Source organism: Trachinotus anak, unplaced genomic scaffold, assembly GCF_046630095.1.
Source record: "Trachinotus anak isolate AG129_WGS33_773 ecotype Australia unplaced genomic scaffold, CSIRO_AGI_Tana_v1 ptg000001l, whole genome shotgun sequence".
In the NCBI taxonomy this organism is placed as follows: Eukaryota; Metazoa; Chordata; class Actinopteri; order Carangiformes; family Carangidae; genus Trachinotus; species Trachinotus anak.
In genome coordinates, this window is record NW_027273852.1 from 139712 (window position 1) to 167024 (window position 27313).

A 27313-nucleotide genomic window follows, 5' to 3' on the forward strand; every position below is an offset into this window, starting at 1 on the left:
AAACTGTTATTACCTTAAAATATCTATCTCGCTGTCAAATCAATTCACAAACATTGTTTGGGCTTTAATTTCTGTAATGGAGGGTGGCATTCGGTGGAGTTAATCTAACCTCGTCTGCAGCATTAAAACATGTCATCCACCAATCCAAGGGTTTCATTATATAATCCGACTCTGATTTCACAAAGAATTAGGCATAATATTTAATCAAACTTTAGAGCCAAACACAATGTTTTACCAAGGGACCTGGGCCTTTAAGTTCTTTAAGCCCACTGATGTAATTAAGAAATCAGGTGGTAGCAGTGGTGTAGAGTCATATGTGTGTCACCAAACTAATATCAATGTGAAAAGTGTAACAAGACATTTTGATGCATTAAAGTGGGACAAGCACCGGTATCAATAATAAAACCAATGATGGCTGAATTCCATGCAGCTACTTCAGGTTCAGGGTCCTGGTGTTGTTCATGCTGCGCTTGGGCCATATCCCAAATTTAATATATCTGTACAGTCCAGCCCAAATACCAAGATATATGATGTTAGCAAGTCAGTCATATGATTATATTGTGCTATCTTATGTTTAAGTACTTTTTCCTTTAATCAAACCTAGTTCATGCAGGCTCACTGTCATCCGTTACATATACTTGAATAGACTGGAGCCATCATTAACACCTCTGCCTTTATTACTGTGACAAGTCGAAACATCTTCAATGAAAAAGGTCTGTTTGTTCTGCCCTGCAACAAGCTAACAGAGTTAGCAACATGTCAGTGTGAGTCTGTACACACCCACACAGTCCTGAGTAAAGCTCTTATCAGGAAAGTCACCTGTGGGTTTATCATGGATGTACAGGGTCTTTAAATCAAGGCACTAACTGCTTATCAGCAGCAGCCTCAGCCCACACTACTGATTAGGTGTTACCAACTTGACTCAGTATATTCCACAGTTTGGAGAAATACAGTGACTAGTAGCCTGCCCATGTCTCTGAAAAGACACAGCAGCTAATTGTAGCTTTTACCAGATCCATCTGTGGAGAAGCACCAGCAGTTTAAAGGCGATAATTATCAATAAAGCTTACAGAAAAAAAACAGGAAAATGCAGCCAGAAGAAGAAGCCTGTGTCTGCAACACCAAAACATTATAGCCACCAAACACACAGTGATGTATTGTTGTTACTTCTAAACAAATGTTAAGTTTCCTACAACAGCTTGAATTCTTAATAAGAAGCACAGAAAACAGCAGTTAACATAAGAGGGAACTGTTAACACCACTGCAGCATGATGTTCCTGTAGCACAGTCACTTTCATTGCTTTTTTGGTTGTTGAGTCTTTTGGTTCCAGTAAAAATGTCTCTTGATATTTATTGAACCAATCAGGTCTGTTGTTCACCCTGATGAACAGGCCAGTCGCAGCTTTTGCTTTTGGTGTTTATTGACCAACTGGTTTATCATTAAGCTCCGAGGACAAGTTTGGTAAAAACAACCAAATCAGACACCCACATGGTGGGTCTCAGTGCCTGTGTTTGTTTAATGAAGTTTACACAGTTAAACCACAAATCTTTAAACAGTCAGGTTTGATTCCCATCATTGTCTCGTGTGACCGTGTGGAAATAATATGTAGCATTTGGCCAAAAATGACACAGAAATACTGAAAAAGCTTATTTTGGTTTGAGTGTGCATCATTTTTGTATGGGAAAAATAAAAGGGAAGAGTCCAAACAGGATTCTGTTATCTGTGTCTCTGGGTATGAGTTCTGCAAACTAGCTACTAATTTAGGAGTTTAAGTAATGCTAACATTTTCATGCAACCACTACCCAACTTTCACATTCCTTTATATGATACAATTTGTTATCTACTGTGTACATTTTAATGTACAAAAGGATAGACTCATCACTTGAGATGATTGTTGCCAGGTGACATGAAGAAATTAAATAATAATGATTTAAAGGCTCTGTTTATAGACCTTTGTGTCAACTGGAGAGCTACAGCCAGGCTTTTAACCATCAACATGTATCATGTACCACAGTGATTCCCCCTCAGTTTGGTGTCGGGTATTGATTATCACAGCATTGATAACAGTCCTGGAATTTGGCCCAAGGCAAACTCTTCCTTTCTTGGAAGCTTCTGGTACAGATTCAGTCGCGGTGTGTTTTACACCCAGAGATCACACCCAGATGTGTCACAGTGTAAATCTAGCTGAGTGTGTTTGTGTGCACATACTTGGCTTGTGGATGTTGTTAAATTTAACTGGACAGCACCCTTAAAAAACACTGACTTGTAGCTGAAAGAGTTATGTTCCTAAATGTCTCATCCTATGTGCTGGAAAGTCAAAACAAGTATCAGAAATAGAAGATTACAGTCAAGGTTATTTACAACTAAACAAAATACTCCCATTCTTGCTCTCACTGGCAATAACAGTTTATGTATTTATGTAAAAGGAATTTATAGTCATGATTTGTTATTAATAGAGCTGCTGCAGATTGGCTCACGTTGGGTTGTTGTCACAGAGGTGTGTTGATAACCACATATTTTAGATTCATGTCCAAGTGATGATTTGAAACATACAGAATATTTCATTAGACCGGATTCAACCATTTTTATAGATTGTGTCGGTTCTGTAAAGCCTCTGTTAACTCTGAGTCTGCCAGCTGTCAAAACTGCCCCATGGAGCTCTGTTCAAACAGCTGGATGTCTCCTCGTGTCTCACAGTGCAAAGTGAGAACTGGAGAGCACAGCATTCAGCAGCTTTGATTCGTATGTCAGCAAGACTCGGTGAAACTTGGATCTGGCTACAACAGCAAGACACCACATCTCTTTTTATAGTGCATGGACAAAACATTTAGAATGAGTTTGCAATTTTTGTGGCCTTGCCATTCACGCAGCAATTTTTTCTTTCAAAGTGTGACACTATTAGAGAAAAGGCCATGGGCTCATTTTGAAGCATGAATCAGCAAATAACATGTCAATGTGTCCTCATACAATTTAATTGTCATTGATGATGGTGCTAATGTTTCACAAAGTGGTGATCAGCTGGAAAATTTAAATTAAACCTGATGTTGGCACTACAGACAGGAGGAGGGATTACCAGAATTAGTAAAGCCATTTTCATATATGAACTCTGGAGCTGTCCTTTAACACAACCAGAGGATCTCTATGTGAGACAGCTTCTCACCTACTGGAAATACTAAAGGCTGCAGGAGGCAGAATAGAAACATCATCACTCGCTCGCTCTCCGGACAATGACCCGCTCTATTCACACATCGGCTCAATCGGACAGTAATCAGACTTTATACTCTCGCTGGCAGAATAAATTCTGTTTAGCCTCCAGCTGATTCGGACATTTGCGTAGCTCTTCAGGGTAACTTTTAGGGTTTTATTGCATGTGTGAAAGCAGCAGAATCTTCCTCTACTGACTGTAAACAAATTTACAGTCTGGCTCATAATCGTTACAGCTCTTTGTAGCCACGCTTTGCAGTGTCGTTCAGTCCAGACTGAAATATCTCTTGCCTTGAAATTTTGTAAAAACATTGGTGATCACCACATGATGAGAAGGGTGACATTTATTATATACCAGAAGAAAAATAATTTGGTGTAAGGTTTTAATTAAGAGATTAATTTCTGTAATTTTTTCTGTGTCCTTGTCTCTCTGTCCACAGTGCCTCAGGTTTCTCATGATACCCTGTTTTGTCTGCATGAGTTGGGGAAGATGATCTAAACTGGGAATTAAGTCTGCAGGTTGTTGCTGGGTGGCTATCAGAAGCTCAGTGAAGTGTTGAAGAGAATAGAGTATTTAGAGTAGATTAGTCTGGGGCTTGATGGCGAGGAAGGGGAAGCCCACCACACAATCCCCTTTTTCATTCTTACAGTCATCTAGGGAACGAGTCAGCAAGCCACAATCCCTCCTGCAGTCACAGTCAAGTTAATCTTTAATACAGGGGACAAGCAGCGACAGCAAACAGGCTAAATCTTCACTGAATAAATATTGAAGTTTTGTAACTGTGTCCTGTCCAATCTGAACACTCAATTTCATGTGGATGTTTAAATATGCTGCTCTTCCAAACAAAGCATTTAGTTTCCTGCATGTCCATCGAGGTGATTCTGCCACACAGTTTGGCTACAGCAGACTGAGATTTTCCAGTGAATACACATTATGCCATGAAGCACTTAAACAAGCATTAATGACCCTAAACAATTACTTGTGTATTTCCTGATATGCATAGATACACAAACCTCTGGCTTTAGTTCGGCTTGGCTCGCCAGACTCATGTCTCCTTAAAAGGAAGTGGAGGCTCTGTGTGTCTTGGCTTCCTCTTGATGACATCATCACGTGCACAGCCCATTGCAGATTGTTATCGCAAACTCCTTCCTGTTTATTCACCATGGCTCAGTTTTCTTCCAAATCTTAGGGAACAGTGGGGGGTGGGGCTCGTTGGGGAGTGAATGCAGGTATTACAATTGGTGAGATCAGGAGCCAGGAGGCTGCTGATGAACTTATAACATCTGATGGCAGCGCAGACCTAACCAAGCTGATAATGCTAGAAATAAGGAGGACCAAAGTGAGACAAAACACTAATTCAAACTACTGATTTCACCTGCTTAATAAAGAGCATTTAATACAACGTTTCTGTCAAACACCTCCCTCGAATGCTTACAAAAACAGTGAAAATCTTTATATACAAAAGGTAGGGTTCACAGTGACCAGTCATCACAAACCTTTCAGGAGGTAGAGCATTCACTTATCGGAAGAATCAGCAGTTTGGTTCCTGGTTCTTGTGGTCTGTATCAAGGGCTGAATGATATCTGAAAAAATTTATATTGTGATTATTTTGGCAGATACTGCAACAGCGATGTGAGCTGTGATTTCAGTTAGAATGATCGTTTTTTTCATTTCATTTTCTCTGAAAACATTTTTAAAATGATGTGATTTTTGTTAGTTCTTGTATCAAACAAGCATTTTGATATATGATTTGTAGGCCCAGGGCATCTCTGTAGCACCACAACTCTTATGGTTGTAACAATGCACAGTAAAACAATAATGTTGTGACACATTTTACCGTTTTTTTTTAAATTACAGCTCCTGCAATTTTTTACTCTTTTGCAAGTCCTGTGATCTGGCCATATTGCAGTTTTGATTATATTTCAATTAACTGTGCAACGGGCTGTATGAATATGTGTGTGAAGTGGTGAAAGTGGTTTGTAGTGTAAAGTGCTTTGACTGGTCGATAAGACTAGAGCGGTGCAGCCCATTTACCAAGTGAACTACTGCTACAATTTTCATTTGACCTCAATTGGATTTAGATCATTATAGTTTTTTTTTTAATTTATTATTATTTAGTTCATGAAATACAAACAGAAAAGACAAAAGTTACATAATGTTAGTATAAAATCAGCCAGCGAGTGAGCTCATCATTTCTAACCCTTCCAAATAAATTGAAACCCCGAACCAACCAACCTCAAACAATATCAGCCAAAAGCACTTTTAATGTCCTTGGACTTCAACTGTGCAGCATTCAAACAGCATTCAATGTTAATATAGCACTGAAAGAAAATTAAGCAACCATCATTGGCTAACATCAGAGGAAAAAGCTAACTTATAACAGCATCAGAAACAGCAAAACAAATATTGAAATAAAACAAAACAAAAATGGTGGTCTCTGCTTTTACTTTTTCCTGTTTCTCTTCTTTTTTACAGTATGTACCTTTTCACTGCAGCCTATGTTACATTATATTCTGGCTCATTATTCTGCATGTATAATACATATTTAGAATATTGAATCACATTTATTAGCTCAATAATACAACATGTAGAAAAGCACAGAGAAAATAAGAAAGGTTAATTTAATCATTATCAAACTGACTCAGTTGATTTATTATCAAAATAAATCAACTGAGTCTTGTAGACTTAATCAAATAAACCTCAATTCATGATATTACATCAAGGTCACAAGGACAGATTCATCCAAACTGCATCAGTGTCCCCATGAGCAAGACATGTAACCCTCTGCTACCTGGGTGTCGGTGCCCAGAGGGAAGGAGTAAACAGTGTTCATATGAATGTGTATGACTGCATGAAAATAGCACAGAGAAATAAATTATGTTTTGGAAATAAACATGTCACAGACATTCTTTCTGCTACTACTCTCCTGTTGTTAAGCACTCACAGCGCTACATTGTGTAACTTCCTGCTTCTTACTCCCATCATGCTTCAGTAGCAGTGAGAGTTACAACACAAACTGTTGCCTGAAGCACCATGTTCAGGCTACAAGAAGCTTCCTATTACATCCAGGAAAAACAAGCAGGGCCCCACAGTGTATAAGCAACTGGAAACATGTGGGTAACATCAACCAGAATATCTCAAATGATGGTTATACAGAGTTGAACATTACAGTGTTGCTCTAGTAAGACGTAGTCAGCAGTAGACTACTTGGTATTTCCATGTTTGCATCTCAGGAGAGTCTTAAATTTTAGGGAAAACATTGCGGTATGGTTTCCCTGTTCAAATTCCGGCTGCCTCCATAGTTTTATTTTTAGAAATGTCTGAAGTGTAGTATTTATTTTATTTCTTGCCTGAAGTAGCCTGCACAGTTGGTCACCAGTTTGTTTGCAGTGCTGAGAGCTCCACAGCTGTTCGTGTGTTTGTGGTGCGGCCTGAGGTCGACGTGCACGGATGTGAGAGTGGAGGAAGGCAGGATGACAGAGGCAGGAGCTCCTTGAGCAGTTAAAGGTGTATAATGCAAAAGCCAACTGAATGCCAGTTATTGTTTTTGTACTAAAATCTCAGTAAACCAGTCCTGTCTGTCCAGTCACTGTATTCCAGAGGAGAGAAGAGAGGATGAATATGTTGATGTGGTCAGTTATTAGCTCTGTGCTCAAAGCCATTGGGTTAACACGCAGCTGTGAGTGTCACAGCGAATATTTAACCCTGGCTTTCTCCTCACAGGCTACATACAGCCTGCTCTCACTTTATTGCTAGAGGTTGTTTGGGCCATATGTAGACTGAAGAGAAGACCTGCAGGCTATATACTTAACATAATTTGCAGGTGCAAAATACATATGTATTGTATGCTTTACTGAAAACACACTTCAAACATCAGTCAGGTAAGGCAGTAAAGCACCAGGCTGTCTGTATTAACAATGATGATATCAGTCTCTTCCAGGTAAACTAAACATGATTTTAGCTTAGGTTAGTGCATTAGGTTAACGTAATAATTGTTGATACACCACCATTATTATGGAAAGCACAGTAGCTAGTTTCACCATAATTTCTAATGTGCATTTATTGATTTAAATGTTACTAACTTTTTTTTTGTTTTATATTAGTGTGGCTTCTTGTTTCTTTCTCATCACACGGTTAAAACCAAAACTGTGCCCCTAGAACACCAACAGCCTTTTTTTAGTTAGTCAGTCTGGTTGGTGGGACTGAACTTTCATCCTCAACACAGACGAACTGATTCTGTGACTACAGTCAACCGATCTGTCATGACAACTGAGCAAACTCAAAATGCAAATGCAGAATTTTGAGTTGGGATTGTGTTGTCAGCCTTTTATTTCCATAGTCAAGAATGAACTTTGGTGCTTAAATTAATGATTTTTTCCAGTGAAGATGTAAAAATAAAAAAATTGAAAAAATATTATTGTTATTATTATTATTATTGTTGTTGTTGTTGTTAATTATATTTTTTATTATTTATTTAGTTTTATTGTTTGGTTTAAAAGAGATAAAGGTTTTCAGTCTCATATCTGCTCCTTGTGAGAAAAAGACGTCTGTTCAGTTGACTCATGTCTGTGGTAATATAATGAGCTCAGCTTTCTCGCAGCCACTCCCTTTTAGGAAGCATCTGGGAGAATTACAAGGTTCTGCAAAGAGGAACCAAACTTTTTTTCCCCCCAGTCAATCATCATCGTCCACTGGAAAATAAGCAAACTTTGTGTTTGAATGCACTTAATGGTCCCACCTCATTTAAACCCAGTCCAACCCCCAGCTGCACAGAAATCTGAGTTATTTCTGTTTTTCCTCTTTGTCCACGCTGTCAGCACCCCGGTCATTAAAATACCCGTCCATTTTAGTTGCTGAAGACTGGCATTCAGGGCGTGGGAAATAAGCTCACTGGAGACGGAGACAGCGCAGGCGGGCATTTAGTTCTGGTGGCACTTGAAAACCTTAGAGATTGTCAGTGGACACAAGGGATCAGGTTGACAGAGGCCAGGCCAGTACAGCTGTCCTCTACAGTCACCTCAGTGTGCTGCATGAACAGTGTAGGGTTGTGAAGGGCAATCCAAAACCGGTTTGTGTGTGATTCAAATCATTCTGACACAAGGTTTTATTTGCAGAAAGTTGGAAATATTCAAAGTTACACATATCATTAAAATGAACCTTCCCTTAAACTCTTATCTTTTTCTCTATGTTTGTCAGCATATGAACCATTTCAGAGGTTATGTTTCAGTGTTCAAGCCTCCATTTTTATAATGAACTAGCTCATTGGCTCTCTGGAGAACAGTCACCCCATTGAAACTGTGCTGAAGTAGAACAGTTCTGATAGAACCCACGTCCATGTAGGTCATTATAAATAGCTGTCAAGGGGGAGGAAAAAAGATGTGTGATTCTGTCTTTTGGCCTAGTTAGGTGCATCGCTCTACCTACAGGCACCTGTAATATACATTCATTCATATAGAACATGTGTGGAACCATAGATGATCCACTCATTTACAATGACTAACTGTAAGAAAGAATTTATTGTTATTCTAAACACCAAACTACTTCACCAAATGTTGAATAAATGACTATTGTCAAAATGACCCTAGTTCCTCTTTAACCATAAACAACACTCCCGCCCAGTAAAGAGGAAGTCAGCAATGTGCAAATGATGAAATCATTCACACCTCTGACTTTTGAGAGGGTTTTGAGGGGCTGCTACATTCAGACATTTAGTACTGACGCTACCAGTGCAGATACAGTTTACATAGTGGTGAGAACCCTGTGTTTGATGTATTGGAGACTTTTCAAATGACCTTTTTTTTTTTTTTTTTTTGCGTGTTCGCTTTTCACACTGAGACTGACACATTAAACTGACATCAAATTTTGTAAAAAAGAAGCGTCCCTTGCTTTCAGTTCAGTCCTGAATGTTCAATCGTTATCGTTGAAATAAAAAGTGCTCTTAGAAGGTATTATTTGGCTTCCATATTGTTACAGGGTTGGATGTGGGCCATCTAGATTTTCAAGTGGGCGATGAGTTGGAAAAGGTTGGGAGCTGCTGGAATAGATGATGACACAGTGTGTAAGCATCAAGTGTGTCACATCAGTTCACTGTTTTAAGGTGGGGTTTACCTCAGCCGCCCAATCCAGAGTGTCGACTAAGTTGTCGCTCACAGGAAAGTCTAAGGCAGTGTGATATGATTGTCTGCATGTCCTGGCACTTTATGTATTGTATTGTGGTGCATTGTGTTTGGTACTGTATGTTTTCACCCACCTGGCACTGAAATTAAAAACAGCAGAAAGCAGATTAGTTCCACTCCAACTGGATAAATAATGTCTGTAAAAAGTCTGTTTATGCTCTTCCCTCATTTGGATGAAACTGGGTTTGTACACTGACGAGCTGTTTGAGTGAAAGCCCTTAACCCCTGAGCTTGTTGTTAGATGGAGTAAGTGTGTACCAGTGCTCCTTCCTCAGAGCAAAGTGGCCATGTTAATGGAGGTTTTCAAGAGCTGTAGTTATGTGGCTGGAGGGTCGTGTTAATCCTTTGACGCTGCAACTTTGACACCCACAGGGTCATGAAGGTAAAATGTGGTTTAAGAGTGACACATTGTAGATGCATCAGCGCAGGCTTGGCATTAGATTTTAAGAGCTTTTTTTTCTGTGTCTGCAAGCCATGGGCAAAAATGTTAAGTATCCCAAGGACAATGAGCAATCATTGACTTAGAGGAAATGCCATTTAAGCAGCCAGTGAGTGAGTGAGCCAGAGGGAGAACAGCAATTTCTGGAATATCTCCTTCATCAATCTGTAACTCCTTTCAAGAGCTTTTTTTGTGATTTTTTTTTTTTTTTTTTTTTTTTTTAAGTGAAAATGTTTTATTTTGTGTTTTTATATATGCTTGACAGCAATGTCTTTTTATAGCGATGTTCTGGTAGCCATTCACACACACTGACAGGCAGGACGTTCCTGGCACACACACACAGTTTACTGTAGGGTAAAAGATGTCTCTATTCATGCAGCAACAAGCTGTTCTAACATCTCAGGCCACTGTCAACCACCACCTGTCGTTCTCCACCTCCACCTCTAGGACGTCTTAATAGCAGATTCAGACGGATGGACGTTACCTAAATTATTCTGCAGACTTCTGTCATGACACTATAACGAACCGAGAAACTACACACTAAATCCCATATGGACAAAATGGATCACTGCACTGACTTCAGAGGTTCAAAGGCTCAAGACCAAACCCATTCTAATAACTGGGTGTGGTCAGGTGTGGTTTGTTTTACTTGTGACCACACCAAACTGTGATGTGGCATTGTAAAGTGCTGATAGAGAAAACGGCAACCACTAGATGAAACTGCAAGTTAGAGGTTGTGGTGTATCATATTGTTCATGATAATACAGCTATAAATCATTTAGTAGTATAATGTCTTGATATCCAGATATTGATAATATTGTGTCATTTTGATGTTTTTACGAGAGCCCTACTGATTTTTGATATACCTGCTGGTATTAGCTTATTGCAGCTATTTCGGTATCAATGTGTGTGTCAGTCAAAAAGTAACAAAAAATTGTAAAATACCTCTTAGTGTGTATATTGGTCATAATTCTTTCAAAATCCCCACTTCTGAAAATCAAGTGTTTCACCTTGTTAACGTCCACATGATGTTTTGATATAATAAAGACGTATGATGGGTGAAATAATCAGTCAACACCATGACTGAGTATTTCCACACTTGAACTGCAGTGAACCAATGACGGTCTCATAAAAACAGATTCAGACAGCCAGGGATTCACGTCATACAACCTAAGGAACCAATCCTGTCAACTTGTGAGGACGGGGGCGGGGCTAAATAAACCTGAAACCTTGTCAGTACAAAAGCCAGAGTTAGAACAAATTAGAACGACCACTAATACTGTGTCAGCCACTGGCAGCTACAAGCTAACAAACAACATCAAGAAATAAAAGATGCAAACTATGCTAACCGTTCTGATTCATCTGCTAGTCTGTGCTGCATCCTCTTGTTACTTATCAACCAGCAGATACACTGAAACTCATTCAACTTTCTTATCATTGTGGAGACAGTGGTGCTTTTGGACTGTAATGCATCTATGAGAAGTTTTTCTAATATGATGGTATATTCATAAATATCTTAATTGCAAAAATATGATGCTGTGTCGTGAGTTTATTTTAAGGCTGTATCACTGTTATTTGGTTTTTAACCTGGTTGTAGTTATTCTTTAAGTGTGAAAATAAAATGTGGAACAACGATTCAGGTAGAGACATGCAGCTATCTATTACCTCTGTTACTTTATTTTAATCTCCTTTCAGAAGAGTCTTAAGAAGTAAAATAGCAACAAGAGTTGAACACTGACGTCATGTTGTTGTACCTTTTTGAAAACATTCATCTGGTTAGTGTTGAGGAGATCGAGCAGATTCCTTTAGTTACTGGATCAGAGCATGTTTTACTTTTTCTTTTTGAAAATTGAATGTGAACAGGATCAACTGAGTCATGACCATGCCTTTCCTTTGAAACAAGCGTTTGCTTTGTCTGTGTTTTCCTGTTGCTCGGTCATGATGACTGACATTGGGTGAACTGCATTAGGGCGACGGTAGGAGGGATCACAGCGACCCCACCTACAGGCGACTAAGCTGCAGTTTCACACAGTGTCTACCACAAAGTTAGAGGAAGGAAATGCTTACACACACTCTGTAACGCACACACATACAGTACACGCTCTGAGAGAGGTCCTTTTAAGGAAAAGGCCCTGCTCTTGCCTGAGTGCTAAGTGGAGCAAAGGCAATGCCCTCAAATACAGACATATAAATACATACACACATTTACACACTGTTGTGACTGCATGCGTGAAGATCCTCACACGACTGTAAACTTCTAAATACAATTCAGTAGATGTATTCAGAGTTTGAAGGACATGTTTATAGACACTGTTAATCCAGTATAGTGTGACACACTACAGTGGAAGGTCTGTGCAGACTGAAAATCACCAGCTCTGACATGAATTTTTAGTTGCATAACTGAATCTGTAGCACTGCACCTTTCAATGAAGGAACCATTCACTCTTTCTGATTTATCAGCTGGTAATTTAACATCTGCTGCATTTACCTCCCAACAATGTGTCCCAAGTTTCACCTCTTTTAAGACCTCTGTCGAGGAACTGGACTTCTGCTCACACGCTTGTTCAGCATTTATGGATGTTTAGGTGTGTGCCATTTGTGTCCGACTAAATCAGCCCTTGTCTCACTTCTGTGTTTCTATTTCCCTCTTTATCCGCCCCCTCAGGCCGAGGCCAGACTGGCAGCAAAGAGGGCAGCCAGGGCAGAGGCCAGAGAGATCCGCATGAAGGAGCTGGAGAGACAACAGAAAGAGGTATACAAGTCAAAATACACTCGCACATTGAAAATATACTTTGAGATGTTTTATCCAGGGCCTGCTGTATGCTGTGCAGATTAGTAATACATGACCCTAAATAACAAGAGGATTTCAGCCGTCTTGTTTGTTCGCTGTTGACCCTTTGGACCTAAATCATTTCCTGTCAACCTTGCCTTACACTGTTAAGCTGTGACACTTTGATCCTGTGGGTCGTAGGTCAGAGGCGTTAACAGAACTCTATAACTGAAGGCTTTGAACAGCACTGGTTGGGTTTGAAATAGCAGGAAAGGAAGTAAATAAGAAGAAACACATTATGTACAGATTAAGTAAGGACCAACTAATGAAGGACCCACCTGACCTCACCAAATGTCATGACCAATCCCACCAGGTCCTGGGAATTCATTTTGATAAGTGTTTCTTCCGAAATCTTATTTACAAAATGCAAAATGAAAAGATACATTAGATATTGGAAGATTTATTTATTCTTAATTTCTTAGTTTTATCCACATTCAACATTTCCAATAATAAAATATCACTTTAAAAGAATCAAATAAAACTCCTCTGATGGAAGATATTTTTTTACAGTGTAGGCTCCTGCTGTGTGGATTAGCACACAGTCCGCCAAAGCAATGAGTAGAAAGTCCTTAAAGAGGCTCACTAATTACTCGTTCAAGAGGGGTTTGAGCCTTTTCCAGTTAATATCAGGCCAAATTCACAGAAATCTTCCAAGTCTTTAAATGGAAACTTTTGAAGTCAATCCATAATACTTACTGTTACGTGTAATATGTGTGTTTGGATGGACATTTTTCAGTACAGCCCCTGTGTCTCTTTATGTAGCTCCAGTATATACAATACATAATGCAGCTGTACTGCTCATATTTACTCATCTGGTTGGCCACCATAGCTGATATCTGGAGGCCTCTGACTCTGATTCGATTCAGAAATGACCAGACCTTAATCAGACCTTGGAAAACAGGTCTTAAATGTTTGATGTTTTTTTTTTTTTTTTTTTTTTTTTTTAATAAGATAAATAAAATATTAAGCTCCTGTTTGCCAATAGGTAGTGCCAAAATTATACATCACAGATAAATATAAACGACTAAAGAGATGACCTCAGCGTCCAGCACCTCCAGACTCAGGGTTGGCATGATATTGTGTGGAACCAGGTGCACAGCTGAGAAGTCTGTGTGTGGTTGTGTGTTTGTACTGCAGATCAGTGGGGTATTACTTGTGTTTTTGTTTCTGTGCTCTAGCACCTCTGATCTGTACCGTGGGGAGTCGAACTTTTCCTAGTTCTCTATTCTTAACCTGGAGGTAATTCCAGACACACAAACAGACTTCTGCTTCTCACCTGGTGAGACTGAACTTTTGAAGGTTGCCCAACTTCTGTGTCCAGTTCCTAGGCTCCTAAAAGTGTTAATACATGTAGCCCAGGCAGCCTTCAACTCAGACCCCCTCCCTCAGTAATGTGTCCTGTTGTAAGTGTGATGGTTGGGACAAAAGAAGTCCTCTTCTAGGGGTTGGCAAAATGAATAAAATTCTATATCAGAGTATATGTAACATTTTGTCGCACTGCACGAAGCAAATGGTGGTCACACCAGATACTGACTCGTTTTCTGATCCATGACCCCACCTGCCCCCCCTCCCAAAAAAATAAAGTGCTCACCTGTAGCCCAAGCCACACAGTCACACATTTTTCAAAATAAAACTGCACATTTTAAAGTGGCCTTTTATTGTTACCAGCCCAAGGCACACCTGTGCAATAATCATACTGTGTAATCAACATCTGGATATGCCACATCTGGATGGATGATCTTAGCAAATGAGAAACACTCATTGACATGGATTTAAACACATCTGTGAACAACATTGAAGAGAAAGACGTCTTTTATGTAGTTAAAGAAAGTCTTAATCTTTCATTTCAACTCATGACAAATGGGAGCAAATACAGAAGTGTTGTGTTTATATTTTTGTTCAGTGTATTTAATAGAGTAGATATTTTACTCGACACTATTACAGACTCTTCTTCCACTAAGGTTTACTGGGATAATCAGCGCTCAGGCCACACCAGCATTCAAAACACAGGTGGTGAGCCCAAACAACAACAGTGTGCACACAGTCATACGCAGTGGATTAACGGTCATTGTTAAGCTGAGTCTGGTCAGGGTGGGTGTGTGTGTGGGTGTGTGTGTCTTTAAACCCTTTAGCTGAGTTCTAAAGTAGCTTAGCAGGCTGCACTCCTTGGTCCAGTGGAGCAGTTGTTGTTGTTGCGGTGTCGTTGACATGAGCAATGGGTTGCTGCGCTCTCAGCCACCTTCAGGGCGTTTGGATGTTTTCTCGCACACTGAAGGCAGAACTTAAAGGTGGATTATTGGCCGTATAGCCGCAGACCAGCAGCGTGTGGTTGCCTCTCTTGTTCTGAGCTGAAATCTCACTGCTGCGTCCTACTGTGAGCTCGCCTACATGACCGACTGTGGTCTCACCTGCTGACTGTTGAAGGATGCGACCTTTCCTGGTACCCTGAGGGCAGCAGGACGGCCGGGCGTCGGCTGGCAGGGAGGGGGCTGAGGGCTGCCCTAACCGGGCGCCCAGGAACCCCTCCGATCAAGAAGGGGAGCTCGGTGAGTTAAACAGAACAGTGTCAAACATGTCAGCAGATTGTGTAACCCATTTCATGAATGGGCTTATGACGGTGCCTGGCTCAGTTGCTAATTGGGTGTCCAGACATGTAAGTAGTGGACAAGATCCCTCCGGTCAGTTATTAATCTCTACTGGACTGTGCATTAATCATCTCTGTGCCACATGATGCTCTGGTGCATCTTGATCTTCATATTTACTGTTGTTCAAATTGGAAACAACATATTTTGCTTTTTAATTGAAAGCAGAGATGTGTGTACTTTTTTTTCCTTCTGCTGATGGAAGAATAGGGATATTTGAAAGTCCATATAGTTTCAAGGTAAATGTTAATGTGTTTTTGATTATAAAGCAGGTCTAGGTTCTATATTGATACTGTGACAGTATCAAAGCTTCAGTCCACAGAGAAATGCAAACAGCCTGTATTCACAAACTGAGCCTTAAAACGAGCCGTCAGGACTTCTGGAACTTTGTGATGTCACAACAAAGCAGTCACCACTCGCAGTCATGCCCCAAGCCCCGCCCACCTGGACCCACCATCCAACCTTGCAGGGTTTTGTTTCGTGTTTGCCTGAAATCTGCTATATCTTTATTCAGTCACTCAGAAAACAGTCAGTCAATCAAAAGAGAGGCTCAGAGCATCTTCTACATCTTCTAATGGATATCAATACAGGAAAGTGTAAATTATGGGACCTTTAATGGGAATATTATGAAATTGATTTATGATATTATTCCTGTACTCAACAGTTGTAATGCATCAGAGATTCCTGGCATTCTCAGCCATTTATATTGTGATATTTCATAAATAAATCTGACTTCTACAACTTAATGTCACCATCTTGGAAGTGAGAATGACTTTGTTTTCATTAGTAGACAAATGCAGCAAGTCCTCTGAGCCAGCTGATGATGCGGTGGACAAAGAGGTCAGCTGCAAATCGATTTCTGAAAGCCTGAATCACAAATCAGGAAATCTGTATATTGGGCAAGCACACAAGGAGACAGTGGCAGTAAATCTGGATTAAAGCACTGGTGCGATGGGATGGAAAGTGCAACAGTAAGGGTGGGGTGTGTTTTCAGTGCGTGTTGTGTTTGGTCAGTGGGGGTATTTAGAGACATGAGAGACAGAAGGCAGTTTAATTTAAAAGCAAGTGTGTTCGTCACAAATGGTAAATGAAGCTGCAGTGAACCACAGCAAGTGGTGGTTGATTGTTGTTTTTGATAGATGAACAAACAGAAATTAATTTTATTTATTATGTTTCATGATGGCCTGAAGTAGCTTTGATGGATTTAAGGGCAGGTCAGTCACAAAGACAAGAATTTGGATACTGCAGCAGATTTAATTTGTTTGCTTCCGCTCCCACAGGTGAGTGCAGGAAGTGTCCACCTCATTCTCCTGTGCTGTAATGTTTCTTTTTTTTAATTAATCTGTTTTATATCGATAACAAAATGTTCTGAAAGCTGATTCTGGATGTATCAGTAAAAAGAAGGAAACGTGAAGGAAGACTTCAGAGGTTTTGAGGACACAGTGGAAGTCGTCTGTACCAGGATCTGTCAGTCACGGGAACATGGACTTGAAAGTGACATAGCAGCACCATGGGAAAACGCTGTTCATGCTAAGTCTGATAGGTCTTTAGATTCAGTGAACTCGTGGTCTAGGGTCTTTTGCTGTTGGTCCTGCAGTGCAGGGGGGGTACTTCACATTCCTGAGCTCCTCTGGTGTTTTTTTTTTTTCTGCACGTCTCTCTCTGACTGACTTCCCAATGGCACACAACTACATATCTTTCTCCACCACCTGTCATCTTTGAAGCTGATTTATTTTCTCCTGTTTTCATGTTTCACTCTCTTTCCTCTACCCCTCATCGGTGTCGCTGTGTAGATCTTTCAGGTGCAGAAGGTAGGCCTCCTCTTCCTCTTTCCCACCACAGACAGTATTTGATTTGAGCTCGGTTATGCAATAATCCAATGCATTTGCTTCAAATTTTGCCCCAAGAGAGTAACAGAAGTCTGTTACCTGTGCTGGGTTTTCTGAACTGTGTTTCTCATGCCCTCCTTTCTTGTCTCTTATTAGAAGTATTATGGCTTGAACACCAAATTCGATGACCGTGCCGACAACAAATGGGGAGATATTGAACAATGGATGGTACAGTTTCCGTGCTGTGATGGCAACACTTAAAACAAACCTCCCACGTACTAAACACTATGCATGTGTCTGTTTGACATATTTTCTGTGTGTGTGTTGGCAGTTTTTTACAGTGCGCAGAGTCTGCTTTTGAATTCCCGATCATCCCGATAAGCCTTTTTAGAAAATAACAGATTATAATGAATCAAAGCTTTGGCCATTAATGATAATCCACTTACTGAAAGGAGCAGGGAGCCTGTTTGGCTTGACCATCTGCCCCACTGGTGTGAGACTGCATGGGATTGACTTTGTGTTGAATTTACCACTTTAATTACTTGGTTTGAATTGTCCCACATCATGACAGAGGTTCAGACAAAACAGTGAGGATATTTAGTGTGTGTGTGACTACTTTGACTAACATGGTGTGTTTTTGACTGAAATAATTCACTTATACATTGAGAAGCGTGATGAGATTTTGTTACAGTTTGAGGTGAAAACAGTGTTTTTGTGTTTCTCTTCATGTTGTCATAGTTAACTCTGCGTGTCAGTGGGTTTGTCGGCTGGATTGCTGGTTGAGTGTGATACTCTTAAGAACATGCATGGCTGATTCTGCGTGAGAGTGTCCTTTACATCAAGCCCTGGAGAAAAAAAGTTAACTAACCTGTTTCACTTCATGTGGTGTTGAGTCTTTTGCAATAAAGTCTACATAGTATGGAGTTCAATGGCATTTGATCTAATACGAAATCTGGATCTTTTCAGATCCCTTATCTTTTAGGCAGTTTGGTTGGTTGGGAATGAAGACATCTCTGTTTTTCTTTCACTAAACCACCGAGATGTCAGTGTGCTGACAGGGTGCTCTGTGAGATTCATTAACCCTGCCCTGACTCATTTTCCCTTTGGTACGGGGGAAAACAGCGTCTGGTCTGCACAGTGCTGCAGCTACATGAGCTGTGCTAGTCAGTGCTGTCAGAACCCATCCTATAAAGGTACATTTGGACATTCCTGCCTAATATTACACCTCATTTTAATTGACCAAAACCATTACAATATATGGAAGTATCATGGTCCTGAAAGGGAATAAAAACAAACTGATTTCAGTGACTTTAAAAGTATTTTCTTGGGCTGGAATGTAAAGATACCTCCCTGGACTGGCAGTTATCTTCCTCATCCATCTGTTTCATTGATCCTTGACATCTCTCTCCTCCTGCACACTCCTCATCACCCTTCTTCTTCATCTTTACCCCTCCCTCCCTCCCTCCCCTCATCCAGGAGGACAGTGAGAGATACTCACGTTCTTCACAGATACACATGGTTTGTAGCCTTCCCTCTATTTCCACCTCCTCATGCCTTTTCTCTGTACAGTGATACGTCTTCCATCATTTGGAAAAACACAACAGGGAGAAACTAGTTATCGTATGTCAGCTTCAGACTGACAGATTCAGCAGTACTGTGTCATAAAAAACATATAGTAATGAAAATACATATTGTAAATTCTCAAATAGTGGCTGTTATTTACATCTGCTGATGGATCCTTTATTTGTAAAAGGCTTATATATAAGCAACAGGTCTTAGTCACTAATTGTCCCTGTTTTATTTCATTTTATTAGTAAGAAGTCTTCCTGTTTTCTAATGTGCTCTTGGTTTAATTTGCACTTATTGCTATATATAAACTTAAAATGCCCTCTATGTTAACTGTTAAATTCAGGATAATCTATATTTTCACAAAACCAATTCCAAAATTGAAATTGCTTTATGCAAAGTGTCGAATTTCATTAGCTTCCAACATTAGCTTAACAACAATTGAAAAAATGGCAAAGTAGAAGCATTTTGTTTATCCTCTTTTGTTTAAATCAAACTATGAAACTATGCTGAATTTATTACAGTATGTTCAGATATGTATGTATCTCTATAGTACAGGAATTCTTTTTTATTTTTTGTTTTTTGTTTTACCAGACCTACCTTAGCAAGCCGGGCTAACAGACTCAGACATTCTTTGACTATTAGCTTTTATGTATTCATTACAACGTGCTGTAGGAAATCATAATAATGATCTTTTTGCCCTTAAGTTCATGATCTCCAGAAAAACAAAGGTGACACAGAACGACATTAGAACAATTGTTTGGGATCTCTATGGTGGCCCTGAGAGCTCAACACACTGCAACTGAAGAAAACACATGCAAATAAGCAAGCCAGGTTCATCACTTTTTAGTGTCCCCTGGAAACGCTTCCGTTCTGTTGTGAGTTTTTGCAGCGTGTTTGAGTATTTGGTTGTGTTGTTTTATTGCAGCACATGTGCTTTTATTGATAAAGAAGTTTTCTGAGTTTGTTTGTGTTTGCTTTATTTGCATGTATTCTCTTAGGTTGCAGTGTGTTGAGCACTCAGGGCTACTGTAGATCCCTCCTGTCAGAATCCACTGTTCAGTGTCGTTGTTCGTGATCATGATACACTGTGTCCCGTCTCCATGCTCTAACTGTCAATTTCAATCTCTTGCTCTCTCACACAGCTCTCAGACGAAGATGAGCGGATGTCAGTGGGAAGCCGGGGCAGTGTCAGGGTCAGTATGATTCAAACAGCACATGCAACAAAAATTTCTTCAAACTTTTTTTTGTTCCTGTCGCTCATTATCAAGCACCTCTGCTTTTTGAATTACAATGAATGGACCTCGTCCTCTTAAGCCTTTGGTGATGTGGAGGCAGTCTGTCTGTCCTTGATAACTTAACAAGGTGCTGTCAGTGTGGGTGACACATGTTGGTGGTGATGATGATGATGATGATGATGATGATGATGATGATGATGATGATGATGATGATGATGATGTGTTTTTGCAACAGTCGGATCTTGATGCAGTCGGGGCGTATGGTGGAGGGGTAAGGGCTGATTATTGATCATTAAACATAGGCTGTGGATTCATTTTTAACCCCCCCGGCTTGAAGGTGTGTTATTTGATTGACAGCTGGTTTGGTCTTACATTTACCTCCTTAATACAAAGCGTGTGTGTGTGTGTGTGTGTGTTAAACTTTTTGTCTAACTTATGAATTAAATGGCTTTTAGTAATAGAACATTCTGGGTTTTATGTTCTGTCGTGTGAGTCTGTGCTTGTAAAGGAAAGACTGAATAGTCGCAGCATGTGGGAAACGATACATGAATGTGGTCTAACTTAGTTTGATGTGATTCTGTGAAGGGGCTATGTTTGGTCATGTGTTTGTTTTTGCTGTTGTGAAGGAACATTGCCTACCTCGAGAGTCAGATAGATTTGATTTTGACAAAAGGAACACAATGTTGGAGCCATGTCGTTCCAACCAAAACACAGTCGGTGCTATTTTAGCCTCTGTTATGTCTCTAAATGTTACATTTTTTTCTGTACTACGTAATAGTGGAAAAATTCTTCATACTAATCATTTGGATGGGAATAATAGATCTTGAATATTTGGCTCAGTTGGTTATTAGCATTATTATTGCATGTTAATACACTGCAACCTGAGAATGCTTTTTACCAGTGTGAAGAGTCCATTGTGCATGTGGATGTAATGTGTGTTGTCTGTGTTTTCCAGGCAAGTTAATGATGTCAGGTTGTTATTCTGGTTTTGGCGTGAGAAAAGATTAGCGTGTTTTCACCCTTCATCGTTCTCAATCTCCTTTTTCACTCTAAGGGCTCCTCACATAAGAAGTCCAAGAAAAAGAAGAAACATAAGCACAAAGACAAAGATGTATGTAAAAGCTCAAACTGCACAAATGGATTGGCATCAGTGCATGGAAGCAAATCTGTCCCACCACATTTTGAAATTTAAAAGCCCATTAATTTCTAGCGTTGAATTGTTTTGCATTGAAATTATATCAGTTGTTTTTTTTTTATATTCTGAATTCAACTCTTGAAAATTCAAGAACTTATTTCATTGTTGTTTTTCAATGTTCACAAATTCAGAATGAAAAATTCAACATCTGTCACATGACCAGTGGAGCTTAACTTGATTGGCTGGATATTAGTTCAATTTGAGACAGAATCAGTTGTTTATTCTCAGTATTTCAATTGTTGAAACTGAATTTTTAACTCGCATTTTGGAATCTGAACTTGAGCTAGTTGAATATGTATGATTCAAATTTCTTACAGCTTGAGTTTTTCATTCAGAATTTTTCATAATTTAAAAATAAGGAAGAAATGGGTTGAATTCAATTTTCAAATTTTCAGATACATAATTTCAATGCAAAAAAATTTCATTGCTAGAAATTCACAGGCTTTTAAATTTCAAAATCTGGTGGTGATATGCTTTCATATCAGTGTTGTTCTTACTCATCTTCTTTATTCGCAGAGGAACGGCTATGATGACGATTACAGCGTCATATCCAGCAGGGTTAGTAGCTGTGTGTTCAACTGAGTGTGCAGACATCTGTGTTGTAGAATAAGGAACTTTTTTTTTTTTTTTTTTTTTTTAACTCTGTGATGCCTCCTGGAGAATCCTGTCACTCACGATTCTCTCCTCTCTCGCGCTGTCAGAGCTCAAGACTCAGTGATGACAGCAGAGTGTCTCGCTCCTCCAGGCTGGACCTGACGGTGCGTGTTGGCCTCCTCTGATCCGTGTTACTGACCAGCTCTGTCCTCATTGTCTTCAAAACAATATCTAGTTTTGCTGTTTGTATTGAGGGCAAACTGGTCTGTTGAGTGGGCCGGAAAAACCACAGTGTTTTGGTATGAAATCTAGTCACCTGGCAACTTTGATGGGTTGTGTGATTGTGGCCAGACTGAAACAGGATGCGACATGTTGAGATCATTAAGAACCATTAAGCAGAGGAAGATGTTGTGGGGTTTCTTTGTGTGAAAAACCTCTTGAAGATGACTGAATTTCCCAGCTCCTATTTCTGTGCAGAGTTCAGTTTGTGCGAAGGAATTTAATCACCTGGAGAAATGAACAGTACTTTCCTATGGAAGGCTACAATAAGTCATAGATAAAAGCCTGCTTGAAATAAAACAAAGAAGAAGACCTGGCAACTTTAAATGACAAATGTGTTTAAAATACAAGAAATAATGACTTCTTCATTCATCCTTGTTATCTTTCTTGTAAAAGGAAGAACTAAAGTTTGTTCAGGAAACCACTGGGACCTGGTGATAATGTTAAATGGCTTGAAAACCTGCTTCATTAATTTTACACTGTTATTTCTGGCCCTGTCTGACGAAAAGTGTTCTTTCAAGGATATGTTAGTTTTCCATTAAACCCAGTATTGATATAATGAGTCTCCAAACTAAAAGCTGGAGTCAAGACCATAAGTATTTGGACAGTTACATTAGTTGTTCTTCTGCACATTCAGTTTGAAATAAAATAATAGATTCTACATTAAAGCCCCAAGTCTCAGCTCTACTTTGAGTAGGTTTACATCAATATACAAAGGCCTGTGTTGTAGATACAGTCATTTTAACACATAGTGTCAAACAAAATCTTCATATTAATATATAATATAATATAATTAATATTAATATTCAAAGGAAGGGAAAAGGGGGCCCCTGATGGCCCCTCATATTGGCAGATTTTGCAATGACAACTATAAACCCCCGTAAACCTCCTACAAAGATGCTACACAGTGCACTGCTGTTGCACCAAAAACACCCAAGTAGGGCCTCTGATGATGTGTGCTGTAGCTAGAATCCACCTATTGTCTGCATGTGAGGTGTTTATTGGACATCTGTAAATTGTAGTATCTGACAATATTCAGCATGTGGGAGGTTGGGGTTGTCTTCAGTGTGCCTCCCAGAGTCTAGGATCTCCACTGGATTTTCCACCTCCTCGTCCTGAAAACCTCTTTTGGCTGCTTTGACCGTATGCTTAGGATCGCTGTCCTGCTGAATGATGAAATGTGGTCTAATGACTTTTGATGCATGAGAGCGAATCTGAGCTCCTGTAGACCTCTGCATTCATCCTGTTGTTTCCATCAGCAGTGAAATCATCAAAAAATCCCAGCGTACCAGTTCCTGAGCCAGAACCAGCACCATGTTTGACAGATGAGGTGGTGGCTTTAAATCAAGAGCTGCTTCTTTTTTTCTCCACACTTTTCCTCTTTCCATCATTTTGACAGAGGTTTATTTTATTTTCATCAGTCTGTAGAACTTCGTCCTATCATAGATTCTACATAGAACCATTTTTTATGTTTTTGCAGACTGCTGTCTAGTCTTATGTTTTTGAGGTTTACCAATAGGTTTACATCTTGTGGTGAATCCCTTTGGGTTGTGCTCATGAAGTCTTTTTGTGATCATGATAAGGAAACATGTCCGCCTACATTCTGGAGAACATTCTTGACTTGCTGTGCAGTCATAAAGGAGTTTTTCTCCACCGTGCAAATGACTTGTACTTTGACATTTTCCTGTTTTCCTGTGTGTAGTTGCTTTTTTAGAATGAACCTAAAAAATGTGTAACTGTCCAAATACTTATGGTTGGGAGGCTACATATAAATAACAGCTTGTGATGTGCCATGAAGTTGAACTTGTTAATACTGAAGTACAGCTGTGTGCAGCTGAGGGATGTTGATGTTGTTGCCTGTGCTCCCCAAACTCTCAGAGCTCCAGACTGAGTGATGACAGCCGGGTGTCCCGTGCCTCCAGATTAGATCTGCAGCCGGTGGGTGGCGCTGCACTCACACCACTAACAGCCTGTGGTGTGTACTAATCTTAAAGTCTACGGTTGTGATCATTAACGATTTGCAGTGTAGATTTTTCTGCCTGTGATTTGATTGTTTTTCTTGCTGAGGCATGTCGTGATTTCTAATCGAGGCGTTCTCTAAGGAATACAGTACATTTGTGCATGTATTTTGTTTTTTTTTTATGTTGAAATTTTACAAAACTTCCTGTTGTCTTGACTCAGAGTCTGTACAGTGACATGTTTTTAACTTACTCTGTTGCAGTCTTTTCTTTGTCAGTTCACACATTTTGGCAAGCACACTGATTGTCGAGTTGTGTTTCTGTATTAAAAACAAGCTTCAGAGATGAATGTCTGCAGCATTTGACTTTTGCTGGCAAGGAGGCACAAAAGCTTGATTATAGGTTGAAATGGAGCATTAGTTTAATTGGTTTGTGCATCTGTGTGCGTTTGTGGTTTGCTTCACATACATGGAGAAAGTTTGAGTTGCACTACAATGCTTCTTACTCATTGCTGTTACACAACTCTTGGCTCATTTCTCTTCCTTCTCTTCCTTCTTCCTCTCTCCTCACCTCAGAGCGCTTATGCTTCCTCTGACCTGTACAGTCTCAATGGTCTGTCCTCCTCCAGAAATCCCGGTTCAACTTTGAATGGTTATCAGGTCTGTATACAGACAAACGCCAGATGGACGCGTACACGTAAACACATGGGTGAAAAAAACACTTGACAAAGCTTTGCTGCTCCTCTGCAGCTTGGCCTTAAACCCTCTTAGGAGGAGACAGAAGAAAAGTGAATTTATAGTAGTGAAGTTAAGTCTCTCTTCATTCACCTGCTGTCTTCTCTCCTGCAAATAAACTTTTTGCAGTTCTACAGGTCACTCAGTCAGATGAGCCAGCAGCTCTATCGTAGGGTTGGTTCCATTCATTTCCAGCTCACCTTTTACCCACTGTTGCTTCCACTCAGTGTTAACTCACACCACTGTTCTTATGAGCTAATAATAATGAGTTTGTTTGTCTCAAGAGCAAAGGATTTGACGGTTAAGTCAAGAACTTCCAGTTAAACTTTTTAAACTCACTCAGTCACTGCACACCACTGTATATTTGAGTTTTAACTAAAGCCACATATCAGGCACTGAGGGCAGGCTGTAGGCTTCACAACTGAGTAGAAAAGCATGTAATAAAGTGTGCATCAGAGAAAAGCCATCGTCTGCACAAACATACTGCTTATACTGTGTGTGTGTGTGTGTGCGCGTGTGTGTCTGTGTGTGACATGTCACATGTGCAGAGCTCCTTGTATGAAGACAGTCTCTGCAGTGGACCACGGCGAGTCACAGGCTCCAGCTGCCATGTAAGATTGTGTTGATTTGACACAACTGAGAGTGACTTTAAGTGTGAAGTTTTTTTTTGTTTTTTTTGTTTTTTTGTGAAATTTAGAATTGTTTTTGTTTTGTTCTTACATTACTAAGACCTTCATTCAATTTTGAGTGCCATGACTGATAGAGTGGTTTTTGCTGCTCCATGGAAAATTCTTTAAAGGTCCCATATTTTAGACTTTTTTTATTTTGAAGTGTTGATATTCATAAGCAGATAAATTTGTGGTTTTAAGAACCAAAAATCTTCTCAGTGTAGTTTTACATCTCCTCTCTCAGACTTCTCTCTGGAGCTCTAGTAACAACAGGTCGCTGAGGCTCTGAGCCTGTCTTCTGATTGGCTGATTGTTTTCTGAGTGATCAAATAAAAATACAGCATATTTCTGGTAAACACTCAGCGAAACCAAATCCTGCACGGTTGGATGGTGGGTCCAGGTGGGCGGGGCTTGGCACGTGGCTGCAAGCATGGTGACTGTTTTATTGTGACATCACAAAGTTACAGAAGTCCTGACGGCTCCTTTTAAGGCTCAGTTTGTGAATACAGGCTGTGTACATTTCTCTGTGGACCAAAGCTTTGATACTTCAAAGTATTAATATAGAACCTAGACCTGCTTTATAATAAAAAAACACATGGACATCTACCTTTAGACTTTCTGGGACCTTTAAGTCTGTAGTTTGATCTAATTCTAGCTCAAAACAAAGTGTATATTCTGTATCTGCTGATCAAATGGGACTTAATGCACTAAACTAACAGTGATTTAGATTCTGAATTGTGGTCTCACTTCTCTCCCCATGATGCATTTACTACCAGTGTTGTTAGTGTAAGTGTGTGCGTTCTTGAATGTGTTTGACTGCACGTACACACAGAAACATGACAGTGTGTTTCCTCTGCAGCCTTTAGAGTACAGTAGTTACCGCAGCTCCAGCTCCAGAGCCTCCAGCAGGGCCAGTTCAGCCCGCGCCAGCCCAGTGGTGAGCCCTCACTCCACAGACACTCTGCTGCCTGCTCAGTGGGGTTTAAAGTGCATTAGCCCACAGTATAAAAGAATGAACATGACATGACAAATGTGTTTAAAATAACATGATGCTCTTATACGACAATATTTAGTTTATGATGCACTGTTTGGCTTTAGAGGAATTCAATACATAATAACACTGCGTTCACTCTGGATGTTGCAGTGACTCACAGTTGGCAGGGTTCACAGAATCTGACAGTGTCAAAACATCAATTGTTGGCGCAAGCAGGTATTACCTGGTGGACCTGCACGGCAGTGTGGTTACAGCAATATTAATGAGTTGCTGTATAGTTAGTGAGTCACGCACTGAAGCTTTACTCCCTGCAACAAAATCACATTAATGCCTGAAATGTATCTATGAAAAAGTCCAGTGCACAGACTGTGTGTCATTAATCCAGTTCACTGGGTTTTGGAAGAGCCACAGTGCAGCTGCTGATGGGAGCCATCTGTTACGAGCCTGTCGCTGCTAAGTGCTTCAGTTCAGACTCAGTCACAAAAAAAAACATTTTGTTTTTTTTAGATGTTTGTTGATTTATCAGCCACCAGTTTAGGAAGCTGTGGCTTCATCAGCACTAAATCTTGTATCTTTACTAAGTATTTTAAAAAGTAACTCTGTGATTAACCAGGAATCACGTTGACTCAGAAATGTGATTTAAAATAACGAATATATGGGAGTAGTTAATGGACAACATAATACATTCATTAATGTTTTAATGACCCTTTTATTTCATACATGCAGCTCGTTCACTTTCCTGTCTTTCTTTGAGAAAATACAAAATAGAAGTTTGATAATATGATTATTTATGTGTTTTGGCTCATAATGGCTCTTCAATAGGGACAGATAGAAAAAAAAATAAAAAGGTGAAATAGACTTCAGAGTTAATATATATGATATTTCTAAATAATCCTCCACTGTCTCAGCGTCTCCCCATGACTCTGACTGGCTGCTTTTTCCTGAAGTGCTGTCCTTCTCCCTGT

General features: G+C 39.8%; 1 protein-coding gene across 17 annotated transcripts in view; it reads left to right on the top strand.

The window, feature by feature from the left end:
* Nucleotides 1-27313, top strand: part of lrrfip1a (leucine rich repeat (in FLII) interacting protein 1a) — a 43341-nt gene that overhangs the window by 2838 nt on the left and 13190 nt on the right. For 7 of the 17 annotated variants that reach the window (XM_071477548.1, XM_071477497.1, XM_071476232.1 and 4 more), the window contains exons 2-14: nt 12487-12573; nt 17087-17104; nt 17279-17350; nt 18599-18640; nt 19834-19884; nt 20162-20197; nt 20981-21037; nt 21638-21679; nt 21823-21879; nt 23873-23932; nt 24528-24611; nt 25235-25297; nt 26214-26291. In XM_071477548.1, the coding sequence (XP_071333649.1) occupies nt 12487-12573; nt 17087-17104; nt 17279-17350; nt 18599-18640; nt 19834-19884; nt 20162-20197; nt 20981-21037; nt 21638-21679; nt 21823-21879; nt 23873-23932; nt 24528-24611; nt 25235-25297; nt 26214-26291 (747 nt within the window). The remainder of the gene's footprint in view (nt 1-12486; nt 12574-17086; nt 17105-17278; nt 17351-18598; nt 18641-19833; nt 19885-20161; nt 20198-20980; nt 21038-21637; nt 21680-21822; nt 21880-23872; nt 23933-24527; nt 24612-25234; nt 25298-26213; nt 26292-27313) is intronic. The other 10 variants (XM_071477416.1, XM_071477248.1, XM_071477082.1 and 7 more) reach the window with 7 other exon arrangements.